General features: G+C 47.5%; 11 protein-coding genes across 11 annotated transcripts; 6 read left to right on the forward strand and 5 right to left on the reverse strand.

The window, feature by feature from the left end:
* Positions 1 to 596: 596 nt before the first annotated feature.
* On the forward strand, positions 597 to 2216 carry N7478_009604 (glycine hydroxymethyltransferase SHM2; the record flags this gene model as incomplete). The annotated part of the gene is made up of 4 exons (XM_056925818.1): positions 597 to 629; positions 701 to 751; positions 824 to 1188; positions 1256 to 2216. 4 exons carry the CDS (start codon positions 597 to 599, stop codon positions 2214 to 2216), a joined length of 1410 nt encoding a protein of 469 aa, XP_056775188.1.
* A 902-nt stretch (positions 2217 to 3118) lies between these two features.
* Positions 3119 to 3922, forward strand: N7478_009605 (nucleoside deaminase; the record flags this gene model as incomplete). The annotated part of the gene is made up of 3 exons (XM_056925819.1): positions 3119 to 3407; positions 3463 to 3596; positions 3647 to 3922. 3 exons carry the CDS (start codon positions 3119 to 3121, stop codon positions 3920 to 3922), a joined length of 699 nt encoding a protein of 232 aa, XP_056775189.1.
* A 1769-nt stretch (positions 3923 to 5691) lies between these two features.
* Positions 5692 to 6185, forward strand: N7478_009606 (uncharacterized protein; the record flags this gene model as incomplete). Its single annotated transcript, XM_056925820.1, has 2 exons — positions 5692 to 5729; positions 5858 to 6185. The coding sequence occupies 2 exons, from the start codon at positions 5692 to 5694 to the stop codon at positions 6183 to 6185; spliced, it is 366 nt and encodes a 121-aa protein (XP_056775190.1).
* A 567-nt stretch (positions 6186 to 6752) lies between these two features.
* On the forward strand, positions 6753 to 7807 carry N7478_009607 (AMMECR1 domain-containing protein; the record flags this gene model as incomplete). Its single annotated transcript, XM_056925821.1, has 2 exons — positions 6753 to 7270; positions 7348 to 7807. The coding sequence occupies 2 exons, from the start codon at positions 6753 to 6755 to the stop codon at positions 7805 to 7807; spliced, it is 978 nt and encodes a 325-aa protein (XP_056775191.1).
* A 430-nt stretch (positions 7808 to 8237) lies between these two features.
* N7478_009608 (serine/threonine-protein kinase) lies at positions 8238 to 9650 on the reverse strand (the record flags this gene model as incomplete). Its single annotated transcript, XM_056925822.1, has 4 exons — positions 8238 to 8850; positions 8908 to 9238; positions 9309 to 9399; positions 9483 to 9650. 4 exons carry the CDS (start codon positions 9648 to 9650, stop codon positions 8238 to 8240), a joined length of 1203 nt encoding a protein of 400 aa, XP_056775192.1.
* Positions 9651 to 10291: 641 nt separating this feature from the next.
* Positions 10292 to 17104, reverse strand: N7478_009609 (DNA polymerase epsilon catalytic subunit POL2; the record flags this gene model as incomplete). The annotated part of the gene is made up of 3 exons (XM_056925823.1): positions 10292 to 16230; positions 16297 to 16436; positions 16497 to 17104. 3 exons carry the CDS (start codon positions 17102 to 17104, stop codon positions 10292 to 10294), a joined length of 6687 nt encoding a protein of 2228 aa, XP_056775193.1.
* Positions 17105 to 17904: 800 nt separating this feature from the next.
* On the forward strand, positions 17905 to 18588 carry N7478_009610 (uncharacterized protein; the record flags this gene model as incomplete). Its single annotated transcript, XM_056925824.1, has 2 exons — positions 17905 to 18255; positions 18358 to 18588. The coding sequence occupies 2 exons, from the start codon at positions 17905 to 17907 to the stop codon at positions 18586 to 18588; spliced, it is 582 nt and encodes a 193-aa protein (XP_056775194.1).
* A 789-nt stretch (positions 18589 to 19377) lies between these two features.
* N7478_009611 (uncharacterized protein) lies at positions 19378 to 19656 on the reverse strand (the record flags this gene model as incomplete). The annotated part of the gene is made up of 1 exon (XM_056925825.1): positions 19378 to 19656. One exon carries the CDS (start codon positions 19654 to 19656, stop codon positions 19378 to 19380), a length of 279 nt encoding a protein of 92 aa, XP_056775195.1.
* A 333-nt stretch (positions 19657 to 19989) lies between these two features.
* N7478_009612 (uncharacterized protein) lies at positions 19990 to 20667 on the forward strand (the record flags this gene model as incomplete). The annotated part of the gene is made up of 2 exons (XM_056925826.1): positions 19990 to 20341; positions 20411 to 20667. 2 exons carry the CDS (start codon positions 19990 to 19992, stop codon positions 20665 to 20667), a joined length of 609 nt encoding a protein of 202 aa, XP_056775196.1.
* Positions 20668 to 20961: 294 nt separating this feature from the next.
* On the reverse strand, positions 20962 to 21774 carry N7478_009613 (uncharacterized protein; the record flags this gene model as incomplete). The annotated part of the gene is made up of 1 exon (XM_056925827.1): positions 20962 to 21774. The coding sequence occupies one exon, from the start codon at positions 21772 to 21774 to the stop codon at positions 20962 to 20964; it is 813 nt and encodes a 270-aa protein (XP_056775197.1).
* A 540-nt stretch (positions 21775 to 22314) lies between these two features.
* Positions 22315 to 23969, reverse strand: sik1 (snoRNP complex protein NOP56; the record flags this gene model as incomplete). Its single annotated transcript, XM_056925828.1, has 3 exons — positions 22315 to 22554; positions 22614 to 23733; positions 23806 to 23969. 3 exons carry the CDS (start codon positions 23967 to 23969, stop codon positions 22315 to 22317), a joined length of 1524 nt encoding a protein of 507 aa, XP_056775198.1.
* Between the last annotated feature and the right edge of the window lie 505 nt (positions 23970 to 24474).

The raw sequence follows: 24474 nt of genomic DNA on the forward strand, positions 1-24474 counted from the left end.
AATGTACAGGAGTGGGCGGCGGCACAGATGGGACCTTGGAAGATACGGGCCCACGATGATTAGAGCTAGTGGGAAGAGGAACGGGAGAAACAAGAGCTCACCGGGCCTCTATACGGGAGAAGGTCACAGAAGAGGGAATCCACGGGGTTCGATTATGCAGCCACAAAATTCTCGTGTGTCAGGTTAGGAACCTTGGAAGCCCGGCGGGCAATGATCTGTGTGCTCTCCGTATGTGGGGGAGGCAAGATAATAAATCGGCGTTGGTCAGTTCACAATGCAAACGATTACTAGACTCATCGGCCTTTTCAAAGGAGTCTTTATAGGTTTCTCATTTCATTCCGTTATATTCCTTACACATCTGATATATAGTTTTCTTCATACTGACGACTGGGGACTGTCAAACCCGATCCGGTCAAACTCTCCAAGTCTCCGATATCGTCGTTTGATGCCTCAGGCACCGTAGATCCTTCCCCTCCGAACCCCACCATCTTTTTTTTTCTTTCCCGACCTTGCTTTTAACCTTTCTTCTTTTCCTTTCCTTCTTTCTTTTTTTTATTCTTCCATAATCATCCGTTTCTTTCATCAATACCTTCACAATGTCTTACGCTTTGTCCGAAGCCCACAAGGCTGTGAGTTCTTCTTCCCTTTAGCTTCTTCTAGCTACGGAATTGAGCTCTAGATCACTGACTCATCTATATAGCAAATGCACGATGGCCTCAAGGAGTCTGATCCTGAGATTGCCGCCATCATGGTACGTGAAAACAATATCATTATCATCAATTCTTTCAATGAGAATCGTTACTGATAAGTATTTTACCTACAGGAGCGTGAGATCCAGCGTCAGCGCGAGTCCGTCGTCCTGATTGCCTCCGAGAACTTCACCTCCCACGCTGTATTCGAGGCCCTGGGTACCCCCATGTCCAACAAGTACTCCGAGGGTTACCCCGGTGCCCGTTACTACGGTGGTAACCAGCACATTGATGCCATTGAGATCACCTGCCAGAACCGTGCTCTCAAGGCCTTCAACCTGGACTCCGCCAAGTGGGGTGTCAACGTTCAGTGCCTCAGTGGTAGCCCTGCCAACCTGCAGGTCTACCAGGCTCTGATGCGCCCTCACGACCGTCTGATGGGTCTTGACCTCCCCCACGGTGGTCACTTGTCCCACGGTTACCAGACCCCCGCTAAGAAGTGAGTTTCAATTAGCTATATAACTGAGTCATCGACCAGGACCTGTATTTTCTAACAACTTCCATAGGATCTCCGCTGTCTCCACCTACTTCGAGACCTTCCCCTACCGTGTCGACCTAGAGACCGGTATCATTGACTACGACACCCTGGAGCGCAATGCCGAGATGTACCGCCCCAAGTGTCTCGTTGCCGGTACTTCCGCCTACTGCCGTCTGATTGACTACAAGCGCATGCGCCAGATCGCCGACAAGGTCGGTGCTTACCTCATTGTCGACATGGCTCACATTTCTGGTCTCATCGCCGCCGGTGTCATCCCCTCTCCCTTCGAGTACGCCGATGTCGTCACCACCACCACCCACAAGTCCCTGCGTGGTCCCCGTGGTGCTATGATCTTCTTCCGTCGTGGTGTCCGTAGCCAGGACAAGTCCGGCAAGGATGTCCTGTACGACCTGGAGAACCCCATCAACTTCTCCGTCTTCCCCGGTCACCAGGGTGGCCCCCACAACCACACCATCACTGCCCTGGCTGTTGCCCTGAAGCAGGTCGATACTCCTGAGTTCAAGCAATACCAGGCTCAGGTCATCAAGAACGCTAAGGCTCTCGAGGAAGAGTTCAAGGTTCTTGGCCACAAGCTCGTCTCTGACGGCACTGACTCCCACATGGTCCTTCTGGACCTGCGCGCCAAGGCTCTGGACGGTGCCCGTGTTGAGGCTGTTCTCGAGCAGATCAACATTGCTTGCAACAAGAACTCCATCCCCGGTGACAAGTCTGCCCTGACCCCTTGCGGTATCCGTATCGGTGCCCCCGCCATGTCTACGCGTGGTATGGGTGAGGATGACTTCAAGCGCATTGCCCGCTACATTGACCAGACCATCACCCTCTGCAAGAAGATCCAGAGCGAGCTCCCCAAGGAGGCTAACAAGCTCAAGGACTTCAAGGCCAAGGTTGCCTCCGACACCGTTCCTGAGATTCTGGAGCTCCGCAAGGAGATTGCTGCCTGGGCCAGCACCTACCCCCTGCCCGTTTAAGCAACTTCCAACAATGTTGCTTAGGGAGGAGAGTGTTTTATTGTGAAGATATGACAGTTACGAAGAGAGATTCACTCTTTTGAGATCTCGCGAGTTCAACATCAACTATGAAAGCGTTGGAGATCAAAAATACCACACAGTGCGTTATTTGGGGTTTATATACAGGTCTGCTTTTTCAACCTTAGGGACAATCGGGTTTTGATAATTTTATTTTGTTCTATTTCCTTTTCCTATTTTCTTTCTCTATTCGAGCATGCGACACGAACCACTACATTTACCTCCCTCGCGTCTTCAACTGCGAGGGACCATGATTCTCATGAGACCAAAAGTTCAACATACTATGGCGTGTGGAAATTTATCCCTGCTGTCCCATGTGTTGCTGTACATCACATACCATCAGCTTTGAAGCTAATCTCGAAAATCAATACAATGATATAAAGATTTTCTCTTGAAACTCTAAAGTTAACTTCGGGTGGTCAGCACTAAGATTAAGATGAACATATTTGGTTTGTACTATTTAGACCTGCCTATCTTAGGTGAAGTGGAATAGGATGAACGGTCTGTCTATATTGTTCAAGCCGCAAATTTTGAATAATTTGGTCCATATTCCCAAGTCATCTTTCTGTTGTTTATCGGAATTAAGGTTACCCCCGCAGCGCTCCTTTCTACTTCTTATCATCAATCAGGAAGTTAGACGCAGTTGTTCGGCCGACCGCGGCCGACTATGTCGATCTATCAGTAGTCACATATCGCTGAAGGATCGGAAGCATCGGGGTTCCCCGCATGCACATATGAAACGACGGATCTACCCACGTGAGATCGGCTTTATGAAGGACTATGACCCTATATAAATATACTTACTGAGGGCTGTTTTCGGTCCGATCTCAACTTCATAGATCAAAATGCGGTTTTCATATCTTTTCGTTGTTTCCACTGCTTATCTTCAAGGGGTGCTGGCAACCACACAGCTGCCACTTGCAGATGAAACACTCATGATTAATGGAGTCACTTTTGACACTCGAGCGCGCTGGATGCGTCTCGCCAATCAAGCATTGGGAGAACTAAGCGGGTCGCCTTGCCCCTTCGCGGCATTTGGAACCGTGATAGTAAACCATACAGCCTCCGATGAGGGCGAGCTTATCTGCATGGGTGTCAATGAGAATGGCAAAACAGGGAACCCATCATCGCATGGTAAGGGTTACATGATTTATTCCGCTGAGTTTGGATTTATTCTCAAATGAAATAGGAGAAATTGCTGCAATTACCAATTGTACAAACATCCTAACCGACCCTAATGGAAAATTCCGACTCACTGCCACGGAAGCGCAGGCAGCATTTGCGAGCTTATCCTTGTATACAAATGCTGAAAGCTGCCCTATGGTAAGAGATAATGAACTATGTTCTTTAATCGTGTACTTACTGTTTTTCAGTGCGCTTCTGCAATTCGATGGTCTGGATTCCGCGAGTATATCTACGGCACGTCAATTGCGAGACTTATTGAGAAAGGCTGGGGCCAGATTCGCGTTGCATCGGTTGATATTTTTGAAGCCTCTTTTGATCTACCATATCCATCTCGACTGATGGCCAATGTTCTTACTAATGAAACAGATCCCTATTTCTTGTGGCAGTATGATCCATCTTATCTTTGCCCCCCGGGGTGCTCGCGAACCAAGAGTGGGAAAAGCTGTGAGGCAGTCTCGGATTAAGATATTCCTTGGGTCCCTAAAGGTCGTATTTCAAAGTTTGTAATTGTGAAAAGAAACCCTTCATGGGCCAAAGTGAGATGCGAGGTTTCCGTGACAGTCAAGTTGATTCCTATGTTCTTATGATGAGTTGAACATATTCAAGTTCCAGGTGTCAAAGGTTCTATCTATATAATTGGTTACTATCATCCAAGATTTTGCTTTTATAAGCACGTAGCTCAACTTGAATGACTAGGTTCAATTTGTTTCATGCTTTATGGGTCCCAAGCCAGCAAGAATCCGGCCTAGGTACTATTGAAATATATCGCATCGAGCTGAGAACAGGAATAAGAGATTCAACAACAAGAAAAGCAAGAAGCAGAAACATGAAGACAAGCAGTGAGCCAGAAATCAGGACCTCAATTAGCACAGCCTCCACCTCCATGATTTGACTTCCAGATATCAGACAAGCCAGTAAGAACTAGTTCAATAAAAAACATTCTTTGTCACTCAAATAGGTTCGCAAGGTAACAAGCATAGAACCCAGATCAGGGGCATAGAGTATGTGGTAGAGGAATCAGGCGATAAGATAATCGAGGGCTGCGACAGTTCTCTATGGAGGAGGAGTTTCTGGTGGGGTGTTGCATGCTGGTGAGACACAGTTGCCAGGCTTTAGCACGCCATTAAAAACGCGCAAGCCCTCGCAACAGTCAGAGAAGCAGGTCTCGAGGCGTGGTTTGAGGAGATAGAGGAATGTAGTGAAGTGTGAAGACAAACTGAGGTCTGTTCCAAAGGTTGATAAATTTGAAAGACAGAGGCGAAAACATTTAAAGAAGTGATAAACTATATATAGTGAGGTATGCGTGTCACACGGAGATGCCCTATCTCTCCAAGACTCACCAGAGGCAGACTTGATACCTAAATTGATGGAATAGCGTCTCTTATTTGATAATAGATGATATATCGCACACCTGATAGTGTCAGCCCAACGGCCTCGACAAAAATGAGGCAGTTGGCCTATTATATGAGAGCATCACTCCAATCAAACTTGAGATATGAGCTCTTTCATGTATATAAAATATAAAGATAAGTTCGGTGAGAATGAGATACCTAGAATATGAAACAGTCGCCTTGAGGCGCAGCGCTCTGGTTTCATTATTGACCCGCAGGCGGCTACTTGGGGAGAGATTTCACGGTGACGGGCCACTGGCACATGTGTATGGATCATGAATCATTCAGCGTGACTCACACTAAAATAATTTAGAGGTTATTGGTAAATTAGGCCCGCAGGAAAGTGAATCGGATTGCTCGGATTCAGAATATTCCCGTAGTAGTTATGCCCAACACCTTAGTCAGGTGATAAGCCATAGCGCTAAGCTGGCTGTCTTTTGAATTAATTACCATTATGAGATATAAAATATATATTGGGCATTTCTCTACGGTCTCATTTCATTTCCCTGAAATTATACTCAGCCTTGGAAGTAATCTCTGTTCATACACACCAGTGGCTTAACTCATTTTGTGCCTGCAACGTTATACTATTACTGAGATTGCCCAAACTACTTTCTTCCTCTAAATGGCACTCCCACTTTTTATCCCGCCTTGTATATGCACTCCAACAGGCCAATACCACCTCCCTTCGCCGGATTTGCCGCTCGGAATACAGATCGAAGGCCCTTTAATCGCCATAAAAAGGCTCCTCCCAGATATCAAGTAGAATTTGAACAGCTTCCGTAATGAATTTCCCCAGCCAGCAGGGCCAGAGCTAGCAAAGCTTACCTATAGAGCCATATATGGACGGGATGCGAGCCCGGACATACCAAGCGATCTTGTGGTTCAAAACGAGCGCTTAGGCGGGGTGATCAAAAAGCATCCCGAATAGTAAGTCGAGCTCTCCCAATGATAAAACCAAGTACTTATATGGATTTGACGAACCACTTTGTCATTGTTCTTGATCAGTGTGATTAACTACTATGGTGTCGCATTTGATCATCTTGTTCCAGCCGATGATACCGATCCTGAGGTGATACAGATAAATCTTGCTGAGATGGAGGATCATGATGATGGTGTTAAGGCAAGCCAATGGCTTTTGTTTCCTATCGATCCGAATGAGTTCATTGGCAAGAAAGTACTTGCAGTGCCAAGATGTTGTCAAGTGAGAAAGGGGACGACAGACCGCAAGCGAGTGAATGGATTGACGAATATCAGACAACGAGGTTGGGATTGGTCGAAGGCATTTGGTGTTGTAGAGAAGAAAAAGACCGAAAGTAACCTGAATGACGCATAAGGCATCCATCATGTGCAATTGGTTGCTCTGGAGACGAACTTTTTTGGAACGACATTACACTAAGAAATAAATCACATAGCACATTCCAGTACTATATCTGCATGGATGTAGGTAGTTTGCGTAAATTGATGTCAACTGCCCAGGTGGTGCACTCAAGGTCCTTTATGTAATAATCTCTCACGTGTCAACCTTATCAGAACCTTGGAAACCCCTCCCAGCTCTGGTTCAACTCCCGTACTTGTTTTCACCTCCAGTCTCAATTCTTCAGTTTTCCGGTGCTTCTTTCGTTTGCGTTGCGGCTGTCCACTTTGCTCTGATCCCCCAGATTCATCCCTCGCCCCGCCCAAGTTGACTACTTCAGTGCTCTCTTTTGACTCCACTATTGATAAGGAACGCTCTCTATCTTATCGACACCGACCGTTGCGGGGGTCATTCCATTTCATACAGCCTCGGAATCTGGAGGAACAGCTATACAATTCCCTTTTTTGATCTTTTATGAAATCCACTTCTCAAGACCAAAAGGAACCCTAGCTCCTCTTTACTGGGAGTGATCAAACAGCCGCAAAGATGGCCAGCCCAGCCCAATGCTACTATTGCTTCGAGTCTCTCTCCGCCTCATTCGAGTCCCACGAGCCCGCCAAACTCGCAACAATAGAAGCCCTCTGGGAACAACACGAGCAATCTAAAAAGCTCTCAAATCTCGAATCTCAAGACCAAGATTCAGATTCAGATACGGAGGACGGAGAGGAATCAGGTCCGCAGGCTGTCAATAGTGATGAGTCCTCACAGACAAGTAACCAGCCCAAAAGCCTAAAAACGCCCGGAGTCAACCGGCTGCAGAGCCAGACTTCCGACTCGTCTAGCACAGCAACGAGCGCCTCGAATACATCCTCGCACTCGCTTCAGTCCGGATCTACTGCTGCTACTACCCCGCTTGGATCAAACAAGCCTACTGAACAGAAGTATCCATTATTCGTCACCTGGAATACGTTATCTCGAAGCGGTCACAAGTCTCTACGCGGATGCATAGGAACATTCGAGGCGCAGGATCTTGCCTTGGGACTAAAGTCTTATGCATTGACATCGTACGTTATCTGCTTCTCATCTGAACCTTAACAAGTACATTCCCCATTCTCGAATTGTAACTAACGATGGGATCCAGTGCATTCGACGATACCCGATTCTCTCCAGTTCCTAAATCTTTACTCCCCTCCATGTCATGCTCACTAACTCTCCTAGGATCCTTCGAACCATGCACTGATGCAATGGACTGGATCCTCGGAACCCACGGAATCCGAATCTCATTCATTCACCGTGGCAGACGCTACGGTGCAACCTATCTACCCGATGTACCCGCCGAACAAGGCTGGACCAAAGAAGAGACAATTGAAAGTTTAATGCGCAAAGCTGGCTGGGACGGTGGTGTCGGTAGCGTCGCGCGACGATTACTACGGGGCTCTGGCGGAAACGCGGCGGTCGCGAAACCATGGGATCAGGTATCTGAGTTCCGAACGGTCAGGTATCAGGGACATAAGGCGAGTTCTTCGTATGAGGAATGGCAAGAATGGAGAAATTGGGTGCTTTCTCTAGATGATGGTCGAGATATTCTGGGCTTGGCCTAGTGGGTTTTTAGATGCCGGTCTCGCAATCGGAGCTTGGCTTTTTATGACGATTACGACTTGTGTGAATCTTGCTGGATCAGGATTGGATTTCTTTCGATATTGGGCCATTTTTTATACTTTCTTATGAAAGATCTATATACTTGATATGGCGCTAGGTAGCATTAATGAACAACTCAAATCTTTGAAAAGGCAGTTTGGCCAGATTTATTTGTCGACTCTTATTTGAAGATATGCGTCGGATTTTGTTCATCAATCATCGCATTTGATCATCCATTGTATATACAACTTCACGCCATCAACTCAACCTGAAAGCAAGCGTGCCGGGGATTGTAGCGTTGAAGACAAGCCAAATATCCAAACAAGAGGAACCAAACCAGACATCAACGCTCCTTGAAGACATGATATCTATATCCCGAGTTCCAGCCCAGGATTATTTAGCATGGCCACCCCGATTCCATAATCCGGCCATAGTATCCTTTACTCGGCGCTCCTGTTCTCGGATCTGTATCTCCGACTGGCCCCGAGCATTTCCCCGGCTATCAATCTGCATCGGACTAACGCCATCAGCACGCGGTGCAGGGGAGCCATTTCTACTCTCATCAACGATCTCCTGTCCATTTACGCGCTCGGGCTTCGGATCGATACTCATCACTCCATCCATCATGAATCCACCACCTTCGCGGAGCTTGTTAATAGCGCGCACGGTATCGATAGCACGATGCAATGTGCGACGAGCATTGAAGTTCTTCTTGACTGTTGGCAACAGATCTTCGCCGGTACCAGTCCGCGAGGCATCGTACGGTGGACAGATCCAATGATGTTGAAGGGCCTCGTGGGCTGTCATGCGCTTTGTGGGATCGATGGTCAAGCAATGACTGATAAAGTTGCGGGCTTCTTGGGAGACACCACGCCAGTATTCCAGGGGTGTGAAGGCGTAGTCAGCCGCTAAGATAGCCTGCATCTCTTCTAGATTAGAGTCGCGGTCAAAGGGGGTGTAGCCGCATAGTAGGAAATAGGTGATGACACCGATGGCCCAGATATCACTGTAAGTCGTTAGGAAAGGCGCGACTGTAAAAGACAATTATTAGATGATTACTTACACTGGCTTTCCGTGACCACTTTTCTTGAAGATCTCCGGTGCCATGTATCCGGGTGTTCCGCATGTGGTGGTTAAGACATGGAATTGCTCCTCGTCCATGATTCTAGACAATCCAAAGTCCGCAATCAAAAGATCCGCATTATCTTCCGGGGTACGGAAAAGTAGGTTCTCGGGCTTCAGATCACGGTGCACGATCCCATGATCATGCAAATAAGCGACCGCTGACAGGACAGCCCGGATTAGGCTGGCAGCATCAGTCTCGAAATAGCTACCTTTACGGCAGATGCGATCAAAGAGCTCTCCACCCAAGGCAAGATCAGTGACCAGGTATACTGAGTATCCGATATCATCAGTAAGTGATTCATATACCCGTATCAAGCTATCGAAAGGATTGCAACGCACAGTTATTCATGGTTTCGAAGTAGTCCACCAGGGTCAGAATGTTCTGGTGACCCATAGACACCTTTTTTAACACGGCAATCTCATTTCGAACCTGCCATACCAAGAATCCGTTAACATGATTATCCGGTCGCAATTTAAGGCGTTTCGCCGGTGTATGTGGAGGGTCGAGGATACCATGTGTTCGCGCCCGGCCATTAGGCGCTTATTGATCACTTTGGCCGCATAGTAGCGACCGGTGTCGATGTGTACGCATTCTTTCACGACGGAGTATGACCCAGCACCGAGAGTCTTACCAGTCTTGTAGCGACATGGCTGGACCTGAGGTCGCGGGGGTTGTGCCATTGGAATCGACGGCGGGCGTTATGCGGGGAGAGAACACAGGTTGTTGAGAGAAGACTGAGAGGACCAAGAGCGAGGAGAGAGGGAATATAGGAGCGGGTTGAAGGATAAGTTAAAGGTTGTAGTCGTATCAACCTAAGGCCATTCAGAGAAGTCAGCCTTGAACTGTGCAATGCGCTACAGGGGTCTCGCTGTCGCGGGTTCAGCCCCGCCAAACGAGCATGTGAGACAAATACTCACCGGGATTTCAAGCTATTTACTCGGTTACCTGCGGTCGGAAATAGAAGGAAACAGTCGAGCCTGTCGACGGTAAGAATTTAAGAATGAATCGATATATTTTATATTTGGGGAAATTGGGGGAGATGTGGAAAGGGAAGAGGCGGAGTTTGAATAAAAAGGGAAAAGGGAGATATAAATGGGCCGGGGATCGACGTGAAGATCGTCAACGGCTTTCCCGCTATTTACACAACCCCGTGGCCAAACACCCATGCAATGCAAAACAAATAAGAAGAAAATGCCAAAATAACGCCAAGAACCTTCAGGCTCCTCATAAAACTCCCATCAAATAGACAAAGTTATAGTAGAAAGACAAATGAGACGGAAGAAACCATACAAAGGGATAACATGAAACATCCACTCGAACCTTACATCTGGCCAAGCACGCCGTTAACCACATTCTCCAGCAGTTGTAGGCTATGAAACTTGGCTGCACTCTGTAAGACTGAAAGTTTTCTCTTTATCTCGTTGAGATCCACGGTCGGTGCCCAGACACCGCTACAAGAGCAGTGTTCCATGAATTCGCTCACTTGAAGATTGCGGCACTTGGAACATTTGAGATCCTGCGTCTGCCACTCAACCACAAGACCGTGAACCTGGCCAATGAGGACTTCCTCCTGGGCAAGCCGGTCATATTCTGTCTGACAGAACGGACAACGCCACGGTTTGGGGGTGTTGATGTTTTCGGTGCCAGGGTCTGGCAGTACATCCTCGTCACGGCACAAATCCAGGTCGCGAATGAGACAGCAGGCGTTACAGGTCAGCTCCGTGAGTTTGAGGTTGGTGCTTGGGTTCTCGAACCGACCCTCCTTACTGAACTCACGGACTTCAAATAGTGCCAGCAACTCGCGACGAAGCAGTCGGGATTCCAGCGTAGTTGTCTTGGACAAACTGAGAACTTGCATGAGCAATTTCACCAATTCGAGTGCTGGGTTGCGTTTGTCGTTGGCAGGATCAACCAGGACACCTGGAAGAACGGGGAAGGCATAGTCGGAGGCAAGCTCAGGATGAAGCAGTTCATCACGCTGGCGGCGAATCAGGCCGGTGATTTGCTTCTTCAGAGGCTTGGAGAATCTTTCAGCTAGAATAGCGGTGATCTCCTCGCTTTCCTTGTCACCCGGCTGTCCGATAGGAATCTGAGTCATACGAGGGGTAGAAGACATATTGCCATCCTGGAGATCAGGTCGTTTCAACGTGTGCATCAGCTCGATATACTCAACCACCCAATCGTGGAAGATAGTCTGCATAGGTGCCGGCAAAAAACGATTGAGCTGCCAATGCATAACGGTCTCAAGGTCTTGGTTGTCGGCTTCCACCACCTCTCGACATCCCTTACCACCGTAGTTATATTCATCGTACCAGACAAGGTAGTCCCAGTACTCCTTGATCTCGAGATCAATGAAATGGAAGGATGGGTTTGCCCGAATTGATTTCAAAACGTACTGGCTATAGGCGTACGCATTGCCTACCTCTGTCTTCGTGGTCTGTAGCAAGAGACGCGTGGAGCTGGCAAAAACGACGTTGGATCCAACTCGTCGAAATTCAGCCATCAATCTTTGGAATGATTTCCGTGACAGCATTCGTACGTAATTGTGCAAAGATCTGTCGTAAAGACACGAGACCGGGCTCTCCACCCATCGGATCAAATGCTGGACCATGATATCAGCCATGCTATTTCCAGCACAGGCCTCAGTCCACCAATTTTTAACCATTTCCCGCAGAACATGCGCACCGGCAGATGCAAATGCTTTCTCAGAGTACAAAACTCCAGTATCCTCTCCGTTCCCTGAGGCTAAAAGAGCATCGTTTCCATCGTTGTCATTGACAATCGAGGATGTGAGAATCGTGTTGATAGCGAGATTACGAACATCTAACTCGATGCAGACCGTGGCATAGGCGTTCGGTACGTTCACAGAGGGCATGTTGACCTTCTCTAATGATCCGGTAAGGTCATCTTTCTCGTAACCGGCGTGGTCTGGACGAGGCGCTTCTGACCACCATAAGACAACGTTGCTTTGCTGGAGTCGTCTGGCATACGAAATATCAATCAGGTACCGCGGGTCATCGGTTTCCAGATTGCAAAGAGGCACGTCTCCGTATCGAGCCAGAAGGGTTAAATGTTGGATCCAAGCGGACAAATACAAATAATGGGTCACAAGGCGCCGGGCAATGAATGACTGCCAGCCCAGTGGTGGGAGATCCATATCTGATACTTCAGGTTTGACGGACAAAGTTGGGTACTCTCTGAGGATGGGAATATCGTGACAGAGGCGGTCTTTCTGTTGAGATTGAATGACTAGAACTGCTGGCTGGGTCTCATCACTTCGAAGCTTTCTTACCAAGTCGCCAACCTCGAGGTGCGCCTTTCTTCGGGTCATCACCTGGGTAGTCTTGAAGTGGATTTTATCTTGGTATTGGAATGCATTCTGTGTCTCATCACTCGATCCATCTTGAAGCTTCCGACCAAGAAGCTCGGAATAGATTTTGTCGACGTTCGGGAGGCCTTGAACATCCCTTGTGCGGTTGAGAATGACAATATGGGCCTCGTTTTTCGTTGTTGAGAACAACGCAAACACTTGTCTGTCACCAGAAGCAACGTGATAAAGGTAATGATAAGCGAGGGGAGATTCCGCAAGGTAAAGCTGATCAGATGTAGCATGAAGTAACGTGGATAGATCGAACCCTTTCTCGAGTCCTTCGCCCAAAACACCGCGCTGCTCTTCATCAAAAGTGCAGTGGCTACCCAGCTTAAGCACCGCTCTGATACTCGGTGAGAGATTTCGCTCATATACACCCTCGATACTTGAGTGTTGGAACAATGCCTCCATCTTATCTGCCTCTTCGAGGAAGGTGTCTTCTGATAAGGACACTTTGAAGAGATGGACTGACGGATGTCCATTGGGCAATGTGTGGTTAACCTTTTCGACCTCACAGTCAGGCACTTCAATGTCAGGTAATGAATCTCGCTTCAAATTCACAAAAAACTGTCGCGGAACCTTCACGCTTAGTGCATGGATCTTTTGATCGATGAGAACGAAGGCTCGCACAATACCAGGCCGACCAGTTTCGCACAATTGCAACACCTGCCATGTACTGATATACAACATCTGTGCTTGACTGCGGAAGAAGCCACCCAGCGAGTCTGATGCAACGTTCATTCGATCACCAAATAGTTGACGGCGGCGGATTCGGGCTTGTTTCTGAATCTTCCATTTCTGTTTCTGGTATTTCAGGAAATCCTGGTAATCATCATTGATGGACGGCATGACAGCGGGGAGGGTAGCGAATGGATCGAGAGCTGTATTCTGGGCTGTCTCAGGGTGCTTTCTTTTTTGGGACACCTTGGCTTCAGGTGACTTAATTTTCTGGGTCGAGTTCGCAATGGCTTCATCCATGTCACCGACATGCTGAACACGATGTTCCAAAATATTAGTGGATATAGAAGAGAGTGGTGCTTTGTCCGATTTCGTAAACATGTCAGTCATCTTCTTTTGCTTGAACTTGTCGTCCATTTGGTTGATACGGCGCTGTAACCAATCTGGGTGAGCAACGCGAGGAACGGGGTTCCTAAGCTTTTGCAATGCAGCAGGAATCGTGATGAGCTTTTGCACCACTGATCCCAGACGTTCAAGATAGTAGTCCCAATCAATGATGGTCCGAGGGTCCATATCAGCAGGGTCTTCTTTGAGCCATTTACGCAGGAAAAATCGCTTGACAGCCGGCTCAGCAGAGAAAATGGCAACAGGGATAGCTCGTTCGGTGACAGGGGTATTCCTTGGTCTCGAGGAGATAATGTACTTGCAGTTCAAGCCCTTGTCTTTGACCATTTGTTCGCCCAGAAACTCTGCCAGACGCCTGGCTGTAGTGATGGATGTAGACTTTTGAGTTCCATACTCCTCCAGAGATTTTGACATGCTTCGGTTTTCCGAAATGAGGTCTATCAGCTCTTCGTCCGCCAGCGTAGCACCCTTTTCGTAAAGCACATCCAGCCATCGATCGGCAACACGTGCAACGGCAGCATACGTCTCCGCCAGGTTGTTACCCTCCAAGAAAAATTTGAAGAGTTGTGTCTGGAAGATCTTGATCAATTTCAGCTCTCCTCGTCGCTTGACTTCGAAACCCTTCAACTCAGCCAAGGATCCGTCGTGGTTGAAGACAGCATATCGTTTCTTCAAATTCTTGTCTTCCTCCTTTGAGGTTGGCAAAATCATAGCTCGGTATGGACCATCAACCTCGAAGAAAATGGAGTTTTCGCTGTATGTTTGATATTTGTGGGTTGAAGGCTCAACAAGCGCCTGGTACTGGTGATTTGTATACTTCGCGTGAACAAGGTGGTTAAGCATAACACATGGATACGAGATTCCTAGCTTCTTCCCATTCTTCAGGGTAAATGTAAAGTTTTCGGGGAAGGTTCCTGGAAGCATACACCAAATACCATCAGTGTCAAGTTCCAAGGGTCGGCCGATACGTTCAACCAGCTCTCGCGCCATTTGAATAATATGGGCACCCGTAAGACAAGTAACACCGGCCATCTCCATGGAATACCAACGAGAACCCTTTCGCATGACATAACCGTAGAAACTGTTCAGAATAACCTTATGGGCAAGTTGTAGGGAGTCGAAAAGCACGATCATTTTCTTGGCCTCATCAATCTCAGCGGCAGAAGCACCAGATGACTGTAAAGAGTCTGTTTTGTTCTTCCATACTTTCTGCTTTCCCTTGAAGTCATATCGACGATCACGGAAATTTCGTACAGTATCAACATAGAAAGGATTTTCTCTTTGACAAATGATCGCCTCACGGACCATAGTCTTACTGTCGTGGATTTTGTGATAAATCTTCTTGCTGTAGTCTTGTAGTCGCTTCTTCACCACGCCAGCTTGTTCTTCAATACTGAGTTCCCCAAATGATCTCATGGGGGAGTTTTTGTGTCGTCCTGGAAAGCGCTCATTGGCAGTCGCCCGCCGAATCATGTTATATTCGTCGCGCTTTGCGGGCAAAAATTCACCACGCCAGGCCCAGGGCATGCGCCTGTCGCAAGACTTACCGGGTCGGTTAAAATCGCAGGCAGCGCAGTTAGACTCATCAATCATAGAGTCGGGTTGTAAACGATTAGTGATCATGATATTGGGATACATGGCAGCAACATCCAAGTGATAGATGAAGGGAACCTCATTTCTTGTAGGGTTGTTCTTCAGATCAAGTAATCGTTCCAAGATTTGGGCCTTGACTTCTTCGTAGTTTGTGACATCATCCAGTGACTTTTTCTCCTCGACTTCAACACTGAACTTGAGGGCGTGGTCAAGATCCTTAATGAGCTCGTCGATCGCAGTTGGATCAACCGTGAAGGTAACAGGGATATCGCTTCGGAAAACTCCAGCTTCAATACTTTCGACGTGACCACCAACGTATGTTTGGGATTCGAGCAGATGACCCTCATAAAATGTTTCAGGGGGGTCCTTATGCTTATTGGGCAGAACGATCTCATTTTGGTAAGCCTGGACCATGAGAAGCATTTCACACAAGGTTCCAGTTCCCTTTCGCAGTGTGTCGTCTGGGTTGAGGGGAATAACAGTGCACAGCGAAAAAATGAAAGGGTGCACATATTTCATGTATAAGTAATAGGTCGCGACAGCATCGGAAACTGAGTATTCAGCCAGCGTTTGGGGCCGCTCACTCGCGTAAGGGGTCATCAATTCTGGATCAAGCTCATCGGGGTCGTATCCAAGCTTTGCGACCGTCACAGCTTTCAAGCCACGACTTCCTTGGGGTAAATAACTGTCACGACTCACCCACGCAAAACAATCCATGTGCACACAGTAATCAGCTTGGTAGATATCTTCGCTGTTCTTTCTAAACCCGATTTCGGTGTACATATCAATTCCTTGAACACTTGCCCTTGCTTCAACGAATGGCCAATCGAAGAAATCACCGTTGTACGTCGCGATGACGGTGGGTTTGGCAATCTTGATGTGTTCAAAGAATCGCTCTAAAACGCCTCTCTCGTTTGGCTCATTGAAAATCACAAAAGCACCTGGGTACTCAGGTTTGGGTGTGTACTCAAAATCATTGATATCTTCCGATACGATTTCACGATTCGTGATAAGAAATCCTTGTCCGTCAATCATATAAGAAATCATCATGATTTGATCAAAGGCAGCATCGGGGAACTTGAGAGGAAGCTTCGTAGTCTCAATATCAAAGGCTAGGACGACAGGATCGGCACGTTGAAGTCGGTCTTCCAGACATGTCAAGGATATCACGCCTTGCTTTGACTGCACACTGTACCACTTTCCAATTCGAATATCTATAAAGGGTTAGTCGGATTGAAATTCATTTCTCCTGTGCGTTCCCGCATATTGAAATCACAAACCCTTATCGATTGATACTCGCACATGGTATGGAACGTCATACTCTCGAATATCAACAATAAAATCACTCGCTTGCATGTTGGCATTAGGTCGTTGCTCATTAATTATTTCGTCATCAAACAGGTCGAAGCCAGTGGTTACACTTCAAATATGATCAGTAAGCAATTAAATGTCAAGCTTAAGACTTTATTTCATGACAAACCTAGTCATTTCCGCATATGCGTCCATCTCAGTCGCATTTTTCTTGTTCTTCTCTGCCAGCGGCAAAAGGGTCCGTCGAACCTCAAGTAAGTTGCTAACATTGGCCAAGTTCAACCTGATGAATGTCCTCCGATATCCGAGAAGGTGGTTTGGGAGATCCAAGTCTTCCTTGTCGACTCTTTTGAAATTCTTGATCAATCCTTCGAAGTTTCGCCGACACCATTCTTCTACTTCCATCTCATGGCCTTTCTTAACAGCGATGAGAAGATACGGGTCATATTCGACGGTGGCTTTAAAACTTCCTCCGTCGTCTTGAAGAAAGTAATAATCCACACCAGCGCGGCCTCCTGGCACATTGTCATCTTCTATTGTCGTACTGTGCATGTTGATAAGCCAGCCAGCTCTTGTCTCGCCAGACTCGAAACGTGGGAATCCGAGAGATTCATCGATGGTGTTGGCCAGTCGAATGGCCTCGAATTTCTCATCTTGAGATGTGGCCTCGGTTGATCGTAAGGATGCGAACTCGACGGTTTTCGTGCGACGTGGATTAGACGATGCTGCACCTGATCGGAACTTGTTCCCAAACTTGCTAGGTTTTCGCGAAGGCATCGTGAAGTTGGGGCCCGGCCGGGCTGCTCAGAATACTTTTTTGGGGCAGCGCGGGTCGCGTTAAGAGAACATGGAATAGGATTAGAGGAATAAGGAAAACGTCGGGTGTTTTAAAGATCAATGGCACAAACGTGGGGCGACGCAAAAGGGAGAGTTCCTGCAGCCAATGCCTATCGTAGAGGATCCAATCCTAGTTGGCCGCTTTGAATCCAGTCGATCTTAATGCACTATTTCGACGCGTCCGCGTCTCCTTGCACGCGTGGTGAACATTAGTCATACTCTCCCGGAATAACTATCCATTTTTGTTTTCTGTCGGATTATAGATATGCCGCCGGCCACTCGCATGGGAAGCGATGGAATTTCTACTTATCTATGTTGCTTATCAGGAGATCTCCATATGGAGACTCCCGATGCGGCGTTTGTTGCCCTGGCCTATATAAAGGCCATATCTCCGGCATGGAGATTCTCCCTCCTCCCATTCTCTCGTTCCAGAGAGTCTTTGCATTGCTCTCTATTTTTTATATCTGGCTCACATATAAACTTTTCAAGATGGACATTATCGACATGGTTCTCTAAGGCTGCTTTACTCAAATATGATTATTTACAATCTTGGAAGACGCTAAGTCCTGAAATTTGAGCAGATAGGATATATCAAGTTATATGAAGTTTATAATAAACGGTCCACGACTTACCATTTTGGAAAGAATTTCATGGTTTCACCTGTGCTGAACTTGAATATTATAAATGCTGCAAGCAGATGCTCCTTCCGGCGGAATCCACCTAAGAACCTCATTCGCTTCATGCAAACTGCTCATCCGCCCCCTCACTATTGCGTCTCACGCCGTCTGGTTGAAGATCCTGCTGCGGAAGAGGATGATCATGATATCGACGAAGTTTCTTCTCTTGTGATCACGCCGCGAAAGCGTCGTATCACTGCTTCTGCGTCTTCTTCCAAGGAGGCTACATCGCCTGCATCCAAGAAGCCGCGTGCAACTGTTCCTACTCCTGCAACTCCGGAGACTTCAGTTTGCGCTAAGTCAATCTTATCTTCTGCAAGAAAGACTCAGAAGATTCAATCTCCTCTTTTCGTGGTTTCCTCTTCTTCTCCCGGTCCGAAAGGACCTGTCCGCGCTGCTGATGTCAAGCGGCCAGTCTATCCAACCGACTGATATTTCTCCCCACTGGATGGCCGTGACGTCTACCACTGCATCAAGACTGGCAAGTTTGAGCCAATGCTAGCAGCGTACAATTAGCTTTCTCCGGTGGAGTCTCATCTAGCCCACGATCATGCACGGGTCGAGGCAGTTCTGAAAGAGCACAACATTATCAAGCCTGATGAGAGTGAAGCTGAGTCGGAGGTGAATCCTTTCGCGCTCGATCCTGTTGAGGCTGCGCCTCAAGTGGTTATTCCACCTGCGAAGGATGATCGTTACAAGAAAAAGTCTGCTCTTGAGGAGGAACTTGGAGAGTTCATATTTGAGTAAAGCTGCTCTCTAGAACCATCTCGATATTGTCCTCCTTGGAAATTTTACACATGGGCCAGATAATGTGATTGGGCCAGATAATGTGATTGGGCTCGATAATGTGATTGGGCTCTCCCTGGTGGAATCCTGCTTTCCTGTATGTGCGTGAGGCATCTATTGACTTGGCAAATCAGTGAGAGAATCCAGTGCCAGAAATATGAAGCCAGATTCACAGATCAATCAGCTGCTAAGAAGCATGTTGATTCTTTCCACAGCGACAAGACTTTCCTCTGAAATTACCGTAAAGAACTCCGCTGCCCTAATACAACGCTATATGTACTGTAATCTCCAGATGTCTATATATATGTATAGAAAGACGGTTGGAAAGATAGCTGGAAAGACGACTGGAAAGACGACTGGAAAGACGACTGGAAAGACAACTGGAAAGACAACTAGAAAATTTGCAGAGCAAAGTCTTGTCGATGTGGAAAGCATCAACATGCTTCTTAGCGGCTGCTTGATCTGTAAATTTGGAGAGCCCAATCACGTTATCTGGCCCATGTTGCCCGAGGGCACTGCCAAGAAGGAAAAAACATGCCTTTGGAGGTGAGCTACAATTATTTGTTCGAGCAATGAGTACGATTTAAACTTGAAGGAAGCAATAGGTTCTCGAATAAACCCGCGTCCCTGGGCAGTTTTATATTGATTCAAAGGGTTAAACTATTTTTTCTCCTTTAAAAAAATACAAAAATACACACACCATAGTAAGCCTCAAAGCGCTTCTTACCAGCCTTTTTCGAGTCGGGCCTTCTACACACTGCGCGATTCATCCCTTCGAACTTGCTCAGCATCGCTGAAACCAGAACCAAGCACATAGAGCACTGTAGCGTTTAATACCGATGATACTACGTCGCCATTGTTTGCCAGCTCAGCAACTTCGTCGATATATTCAAGCGTTTTTCCAATCGATTTGAGAAGGCCAGAGATGTTGAGTATTCCTGCGATAATAGAATGCGTTTCTAAAAGCACACGAGATGGAAGCCGGTATTGGGGATCGTGGGATGTAAAGAGATTACTTTGAGGAAGCATGGATAATACGTCTATACAAGGCGAACTGCGGGCGCAAATACATGGTCAACTTGACCAATTCCGTTCGCGTAATATTACTTGATTGATTAGAACCTAAAATATGTTGACAAGATGAGTCTTCTGTATTTTTGCTGGCTTCTGTAAAAAATCAAAATCGCAAAACCAGGCCACTCCAGGGCGCTACTACATGTTGAATGGAGCTTCTCATTGGCTGTACCAAAATGGTAGACCGTAGAGGCCAATATAGCAAATTTCCATCCGGGATACCGATCGTTACTTCTTTTGCTAGTCGCCATAATCGAATCATAGTCGACAGAGCTCGCAGAAAGAAAAATGACAGACAAGTCTCGAGATTCCGGCCCCTCTCAGGAGCTCGGTAACCACCTCCCCGAAAGCACCGCCAATACCACCGATCCCACGAAACCAAAACATGAATTCCCCCAATCACAAGTTGGAAAACTATGGGATGCGTTCGGTAACCCCGAAGAGAAGGTCAACATGCTCTCCAATGCATCATACAAGCCTCGAGGCAAAAGTGCGAAGGATGTTTCATACTCGGAGGTGATTGGCGACGTGTCTGTGTCCGAAATGGCTTCGTTCTACAAAGTTCCATGCGCGCGCGAGTCTTTAATGACCGGAATTGGCGCTGGTTTTGGGATTGGTGGAACTCGCGCCATATTTGGAGGTATGTTGATATATCTATGTTCCTCTTCTATTTGCAATGAGTACTAATGACTAAATTTTCTATCTTTAGGCATGCGATCATTATGGTCTGCAGGAAACTGGGCCGTCACAGCGTTCGCGATCACATCATTGGGAGCATACGAGATCTGCCGCCGACGTCGAATCGAAGAGCTACATGGAATGAAACAAGCAGTTGAGTTAATGAAGGAGCTGAAGGACAAAAAACAACGGGACAAGGAAAAGGCCATGGAGCAGGCGGCTCGAAAGGCAGAGGAGGAAAGGCGGAAGAAGAGTTGGACAGACCCCTCCAATTACAAATTCTGGTAGTGTTTTCTATACTTGTGAGCTGGAGTCACGGTATTCTGTGGAGTTGTATCCAAAACTGTATATTCTCATCCCATATAAGGGATGGTTGGCATCATGTTGTCATCAAGTCATCTCTGTGTATCATAGCGTCCCAATTTCCAAAATTGCCAGAATATCTGGCCGAATCAACCAAAAGGAATTCCAATAATGCTTGCTCCCATACACCTAGGCCAATTGCCTAACAAAAAAAAAGCCAAATGCGGCGCAGAAAGAATATAGCTGTAGTATAATGGTCCAGCGGTATTCTTTCTGGGCCTATACGTCGAATTTGACCCGTTTCTGAATGGAGCCTTGCTGAATGGCATGAAGTCTGTTTAGAGCATCCCTCTCGTTTCTTCTTTCTCTGCGCTTTTCTCGAGCTTCTCGAGCTTCTCGAGTCTTCCATTCGGCGACTTGTTTCTGTCGTTTCTGGGATCGGGCCCATGCCATTGCAGCAGTGGGCTTGAAGCCCACGCCATTGATTCCATAGCCATCATCTGTGGGATCTGAGGGATCATGGCCTGTTATCTCATCATCATGCCAGGTGAATGGGTCTTCTTTTGAGGATTCTCCCAAGGGGGGCGAAAGTCGTTGTTTGCGGTGTTTGGAAGGAGAAACGGGATGCAGTTGTTTCCAAGCAATTGCAGATTCACCATTAGAGGGTGAAGCAACCGGAGTGTCAGGATTATCATTCATGGCATAGTGACTTGTCACATCCGATTGGGACTGTTGATCAAGGGTTTGCTGCCTGCTGTTATTGTCACCCAGCCAGATCCCAGGCCCAGCCTCGAAATCTTCAGATATGGACAGTACTTGTGGTGGTGGCGTTGTTGGCCCTCGTGTGGTGACATGTTCATTTGGGAGCCCCAGACTTGTTCGACGTTCTCCTCGAATGGCGAGTTCCCCAAATCGACCCGCCACTGCGGCTCGAGGACTGTGGCGCCCAACTTCTTCTTCTCGAAATCTAACTTCTTGAAGACTGGCGAAAGACACTGTTGACACGGGAGATGCTGATGGACTATAATAATCGGATTCAGAAGGCTCTCGTTTGCGCTTGGGCGAGAGGCTTGGAGGAGGACCCGTCATCATCGTCAGAGTTGGCGACGATCTCGCACGAAAATCCACGGAGTCCCCACAAATCGTGGTGAGCTATGCGCTATAACAAATGGTCGGCTCCATTCAACAGGTCAGGTCCTGAGGGGTAATATCATCATGCTGGAATCCCTATACTATGTAGGGTGCGGAGATCAGGAAAATGAGGGGCAAGATCATTGGACTGTGTCCTGCAATTGCGGGACCCAATCGCAGTTGTACAAAAAGGAAGGAAAAATTAAGAAAAGAAAAATTAGAGTAATCCGGTTCCGCGGTATCAACAATGCCTATGTTCTTCACCCCCCTGCTACTTCCACAACAGTGCATACTTAGTGTAACACATCATCTACATTTTTGAACAGTCCAAATACACACAAGATAGAGCAAATCTTATTGCCAGTAATTGGCCTAAATCAATATAATTTACAGATCCCCAAGCCCATCGAGTCGTGAAGAAAATTGAACAAATAAATGGAAAACATTAGAAAAAGATCCCAACGCCATGACAAAGACTCCCAGTTACAAACAAAAGCGCTTTTATGCCTTCTGCTTCTTCTTTGAAGGCTCAGCATCGGTGTCATGCTTACGCTTCTTCTTCTTCTCGGACTCGCCCTCGCCCACATCGGACTTGCGCTTCTTCTTCTTGTCGCTCTTGTCGCTCTTCTCCTTCTTCTCCTTCTTCTCTTTCTTCTCCTTCTTGGGGGTGGCATCCTCCATTTCGGCGTCGCTGACGTCAACGTCGTCCATACCGGCAAGGACGGCATCCATGGCGGATTTCTGTAAAGAAATAGTCAGTAAAATCATAATGATAAGCCAATATATTGGTTCAAACTTACCATAGCAACCTCGTTCTTGGTAGGGGCGGCACCAGTGGCGTAGAAGTCTAGACGCTCCTCAACCTGCTGCTTAAGCGCCTCACCGAACTTGGTGGTGGGCTCCTCAGAGAAGTTGTCGATACGGGAAGCGATGGAGCACTTGTTGGCAAGGAAACGGGAGATGCGACCCTTGTTCTTGGGACCGGCGCGACCGATGAAAGAAGAGTGGTACAGCAGACCGTACTTGGGGGTGTTACCCTTGGTCTTCAGGGCACGGAAAAGAGCCTTTTCAGCACCGAGAATCTGAACAGTGGAGGCGGGGTACTTGGACAGGTTGGTCAAGCTACCGGCGTGGGAGATCAGACGAGCACCAACAACCTCTCCAATCAGAGCAGCCAGGTTAGGGGCAACGACACTCATCTTAGAGACGAGGTACTGGTAGAGAGATTTGCGGTACTTGGCAAGGCTGACAACGCGCGCGGCGAAAGCAGTAACGTTCTCCATGTCAGCCTCAGAGATGTCCTGACCCATACTGTGCTTAGCGGCATCAATGATGTTCTGAGCGACACCCTTGTCATCCTCAACAAGAGCGGCAATGTCATGCAACTTTTCGTCGTTCAGGTTCTTCTTGTCCTGGACGAAAAGGGCAACCTCAGCGTAGCGCTGGTTGTCAGACACGATCTTGATGAGCTCGGGGAAGTGCCATGAGTACCACTCGCGAACACGCATAGCAAAGGTGTTGATGGCCTTGTCGAGCTGATCAAGGATGGCAATAGCCTGGATGATGTGGTTGTCGTCACGCTGGACGGAGAACTTTACCTTAGCGCGAGAGTAAGCGTGACCAAGACCAAGCTGGGCGGTGTCAATGTCACCATCACGGAGCTCCTTCACCAGCTTGGTGAAGTGGAGACGAATACCACGGAGAAGATCCTGCACAACTTCGCTGGTGTCACCGGTTTCGCATTCCACGAAATCGAAGGCAGATTTGATGCTTCCAGCAAGACCCTTGTCGGCAAGACCCAGCACAACCTTCTTCTTCTTGCTCGGCTTGGGGAGATTCAATTCGAGGAAAGAAATCAGAGTCTCGGATGCAACACCCTCAGAGACATCGTTGATTTCACCAAGAGCCTGCTTGTTGGTTCTGGATGTGGGTTAGCGAACAGGAATTTAGAGACGAAATTTTGCAGGGCGGTGTTATAGGCCGGAAACGCACTCAAAGGGAATGAAACTGGCGAGATCAACCATCTTTCCGAACCTGGCAAGATCATTGACACCCTCCTGAACTTCTTTCAGGCTGTTGCCGACAGTCTCGCCCTTAATGGCAACCTTGAAAAGCGAGTAGCCAATAGGGCTCTCGTGGAGAAGGTAATCGGCCATGGCGTTTGTGTAATATTTTGGTCGAGTAAAACGCAAGTTGACCTAAAAGGATGAGTTACAACAACCAAGACCCGCAAACGACTCAAGGGTGCGACACGGTGGGTTGTTGGTGCGGTCGTTCTAGAGAGCGGAAGAGAAGTCGAAAATCCAGAGCTTTTTTTCGCCGCTAACCCAGAATAGTGCGACGAATCGGTGACTGTAGGCAAAAAATACCTTCCTCACCGCCTTCCCTACGCATCGTCACGATGCAACATCCTCCACCTTTACCATATTCAATTACTAGTACGACAAATTAGACATGAACAACGGCTCAAAATACTCTTTTTTGATATGGTGTGCCTTCAACTTGCATTATTGCCCTAGTCCGGAAAAATTAAGCGCCGATACTGACATTCCGAGGTAACTTAACCACCACAGTAATACAGAATGTTCCCCGCCAGCCCTCTTGACGAAAACCTGGAAATCATAGCGCAGTTGCTACTTTTGACTATCCTCGAAATCATTT

Source organism: Penicillium angulare (assembly GCF_028827245.1).
Source record: "Penicillium angulare strain IBT 27051 chromosome Unknown utg000007l_segment0_segment0, whole genome shotgun sequence".
Lineage (NCBI taxonomy): Eukaryota > Fungi > Ascomycota > Eurotiomycetes > Eurotiales > Aspergillaceae > Penicillium > Penicillium angulare.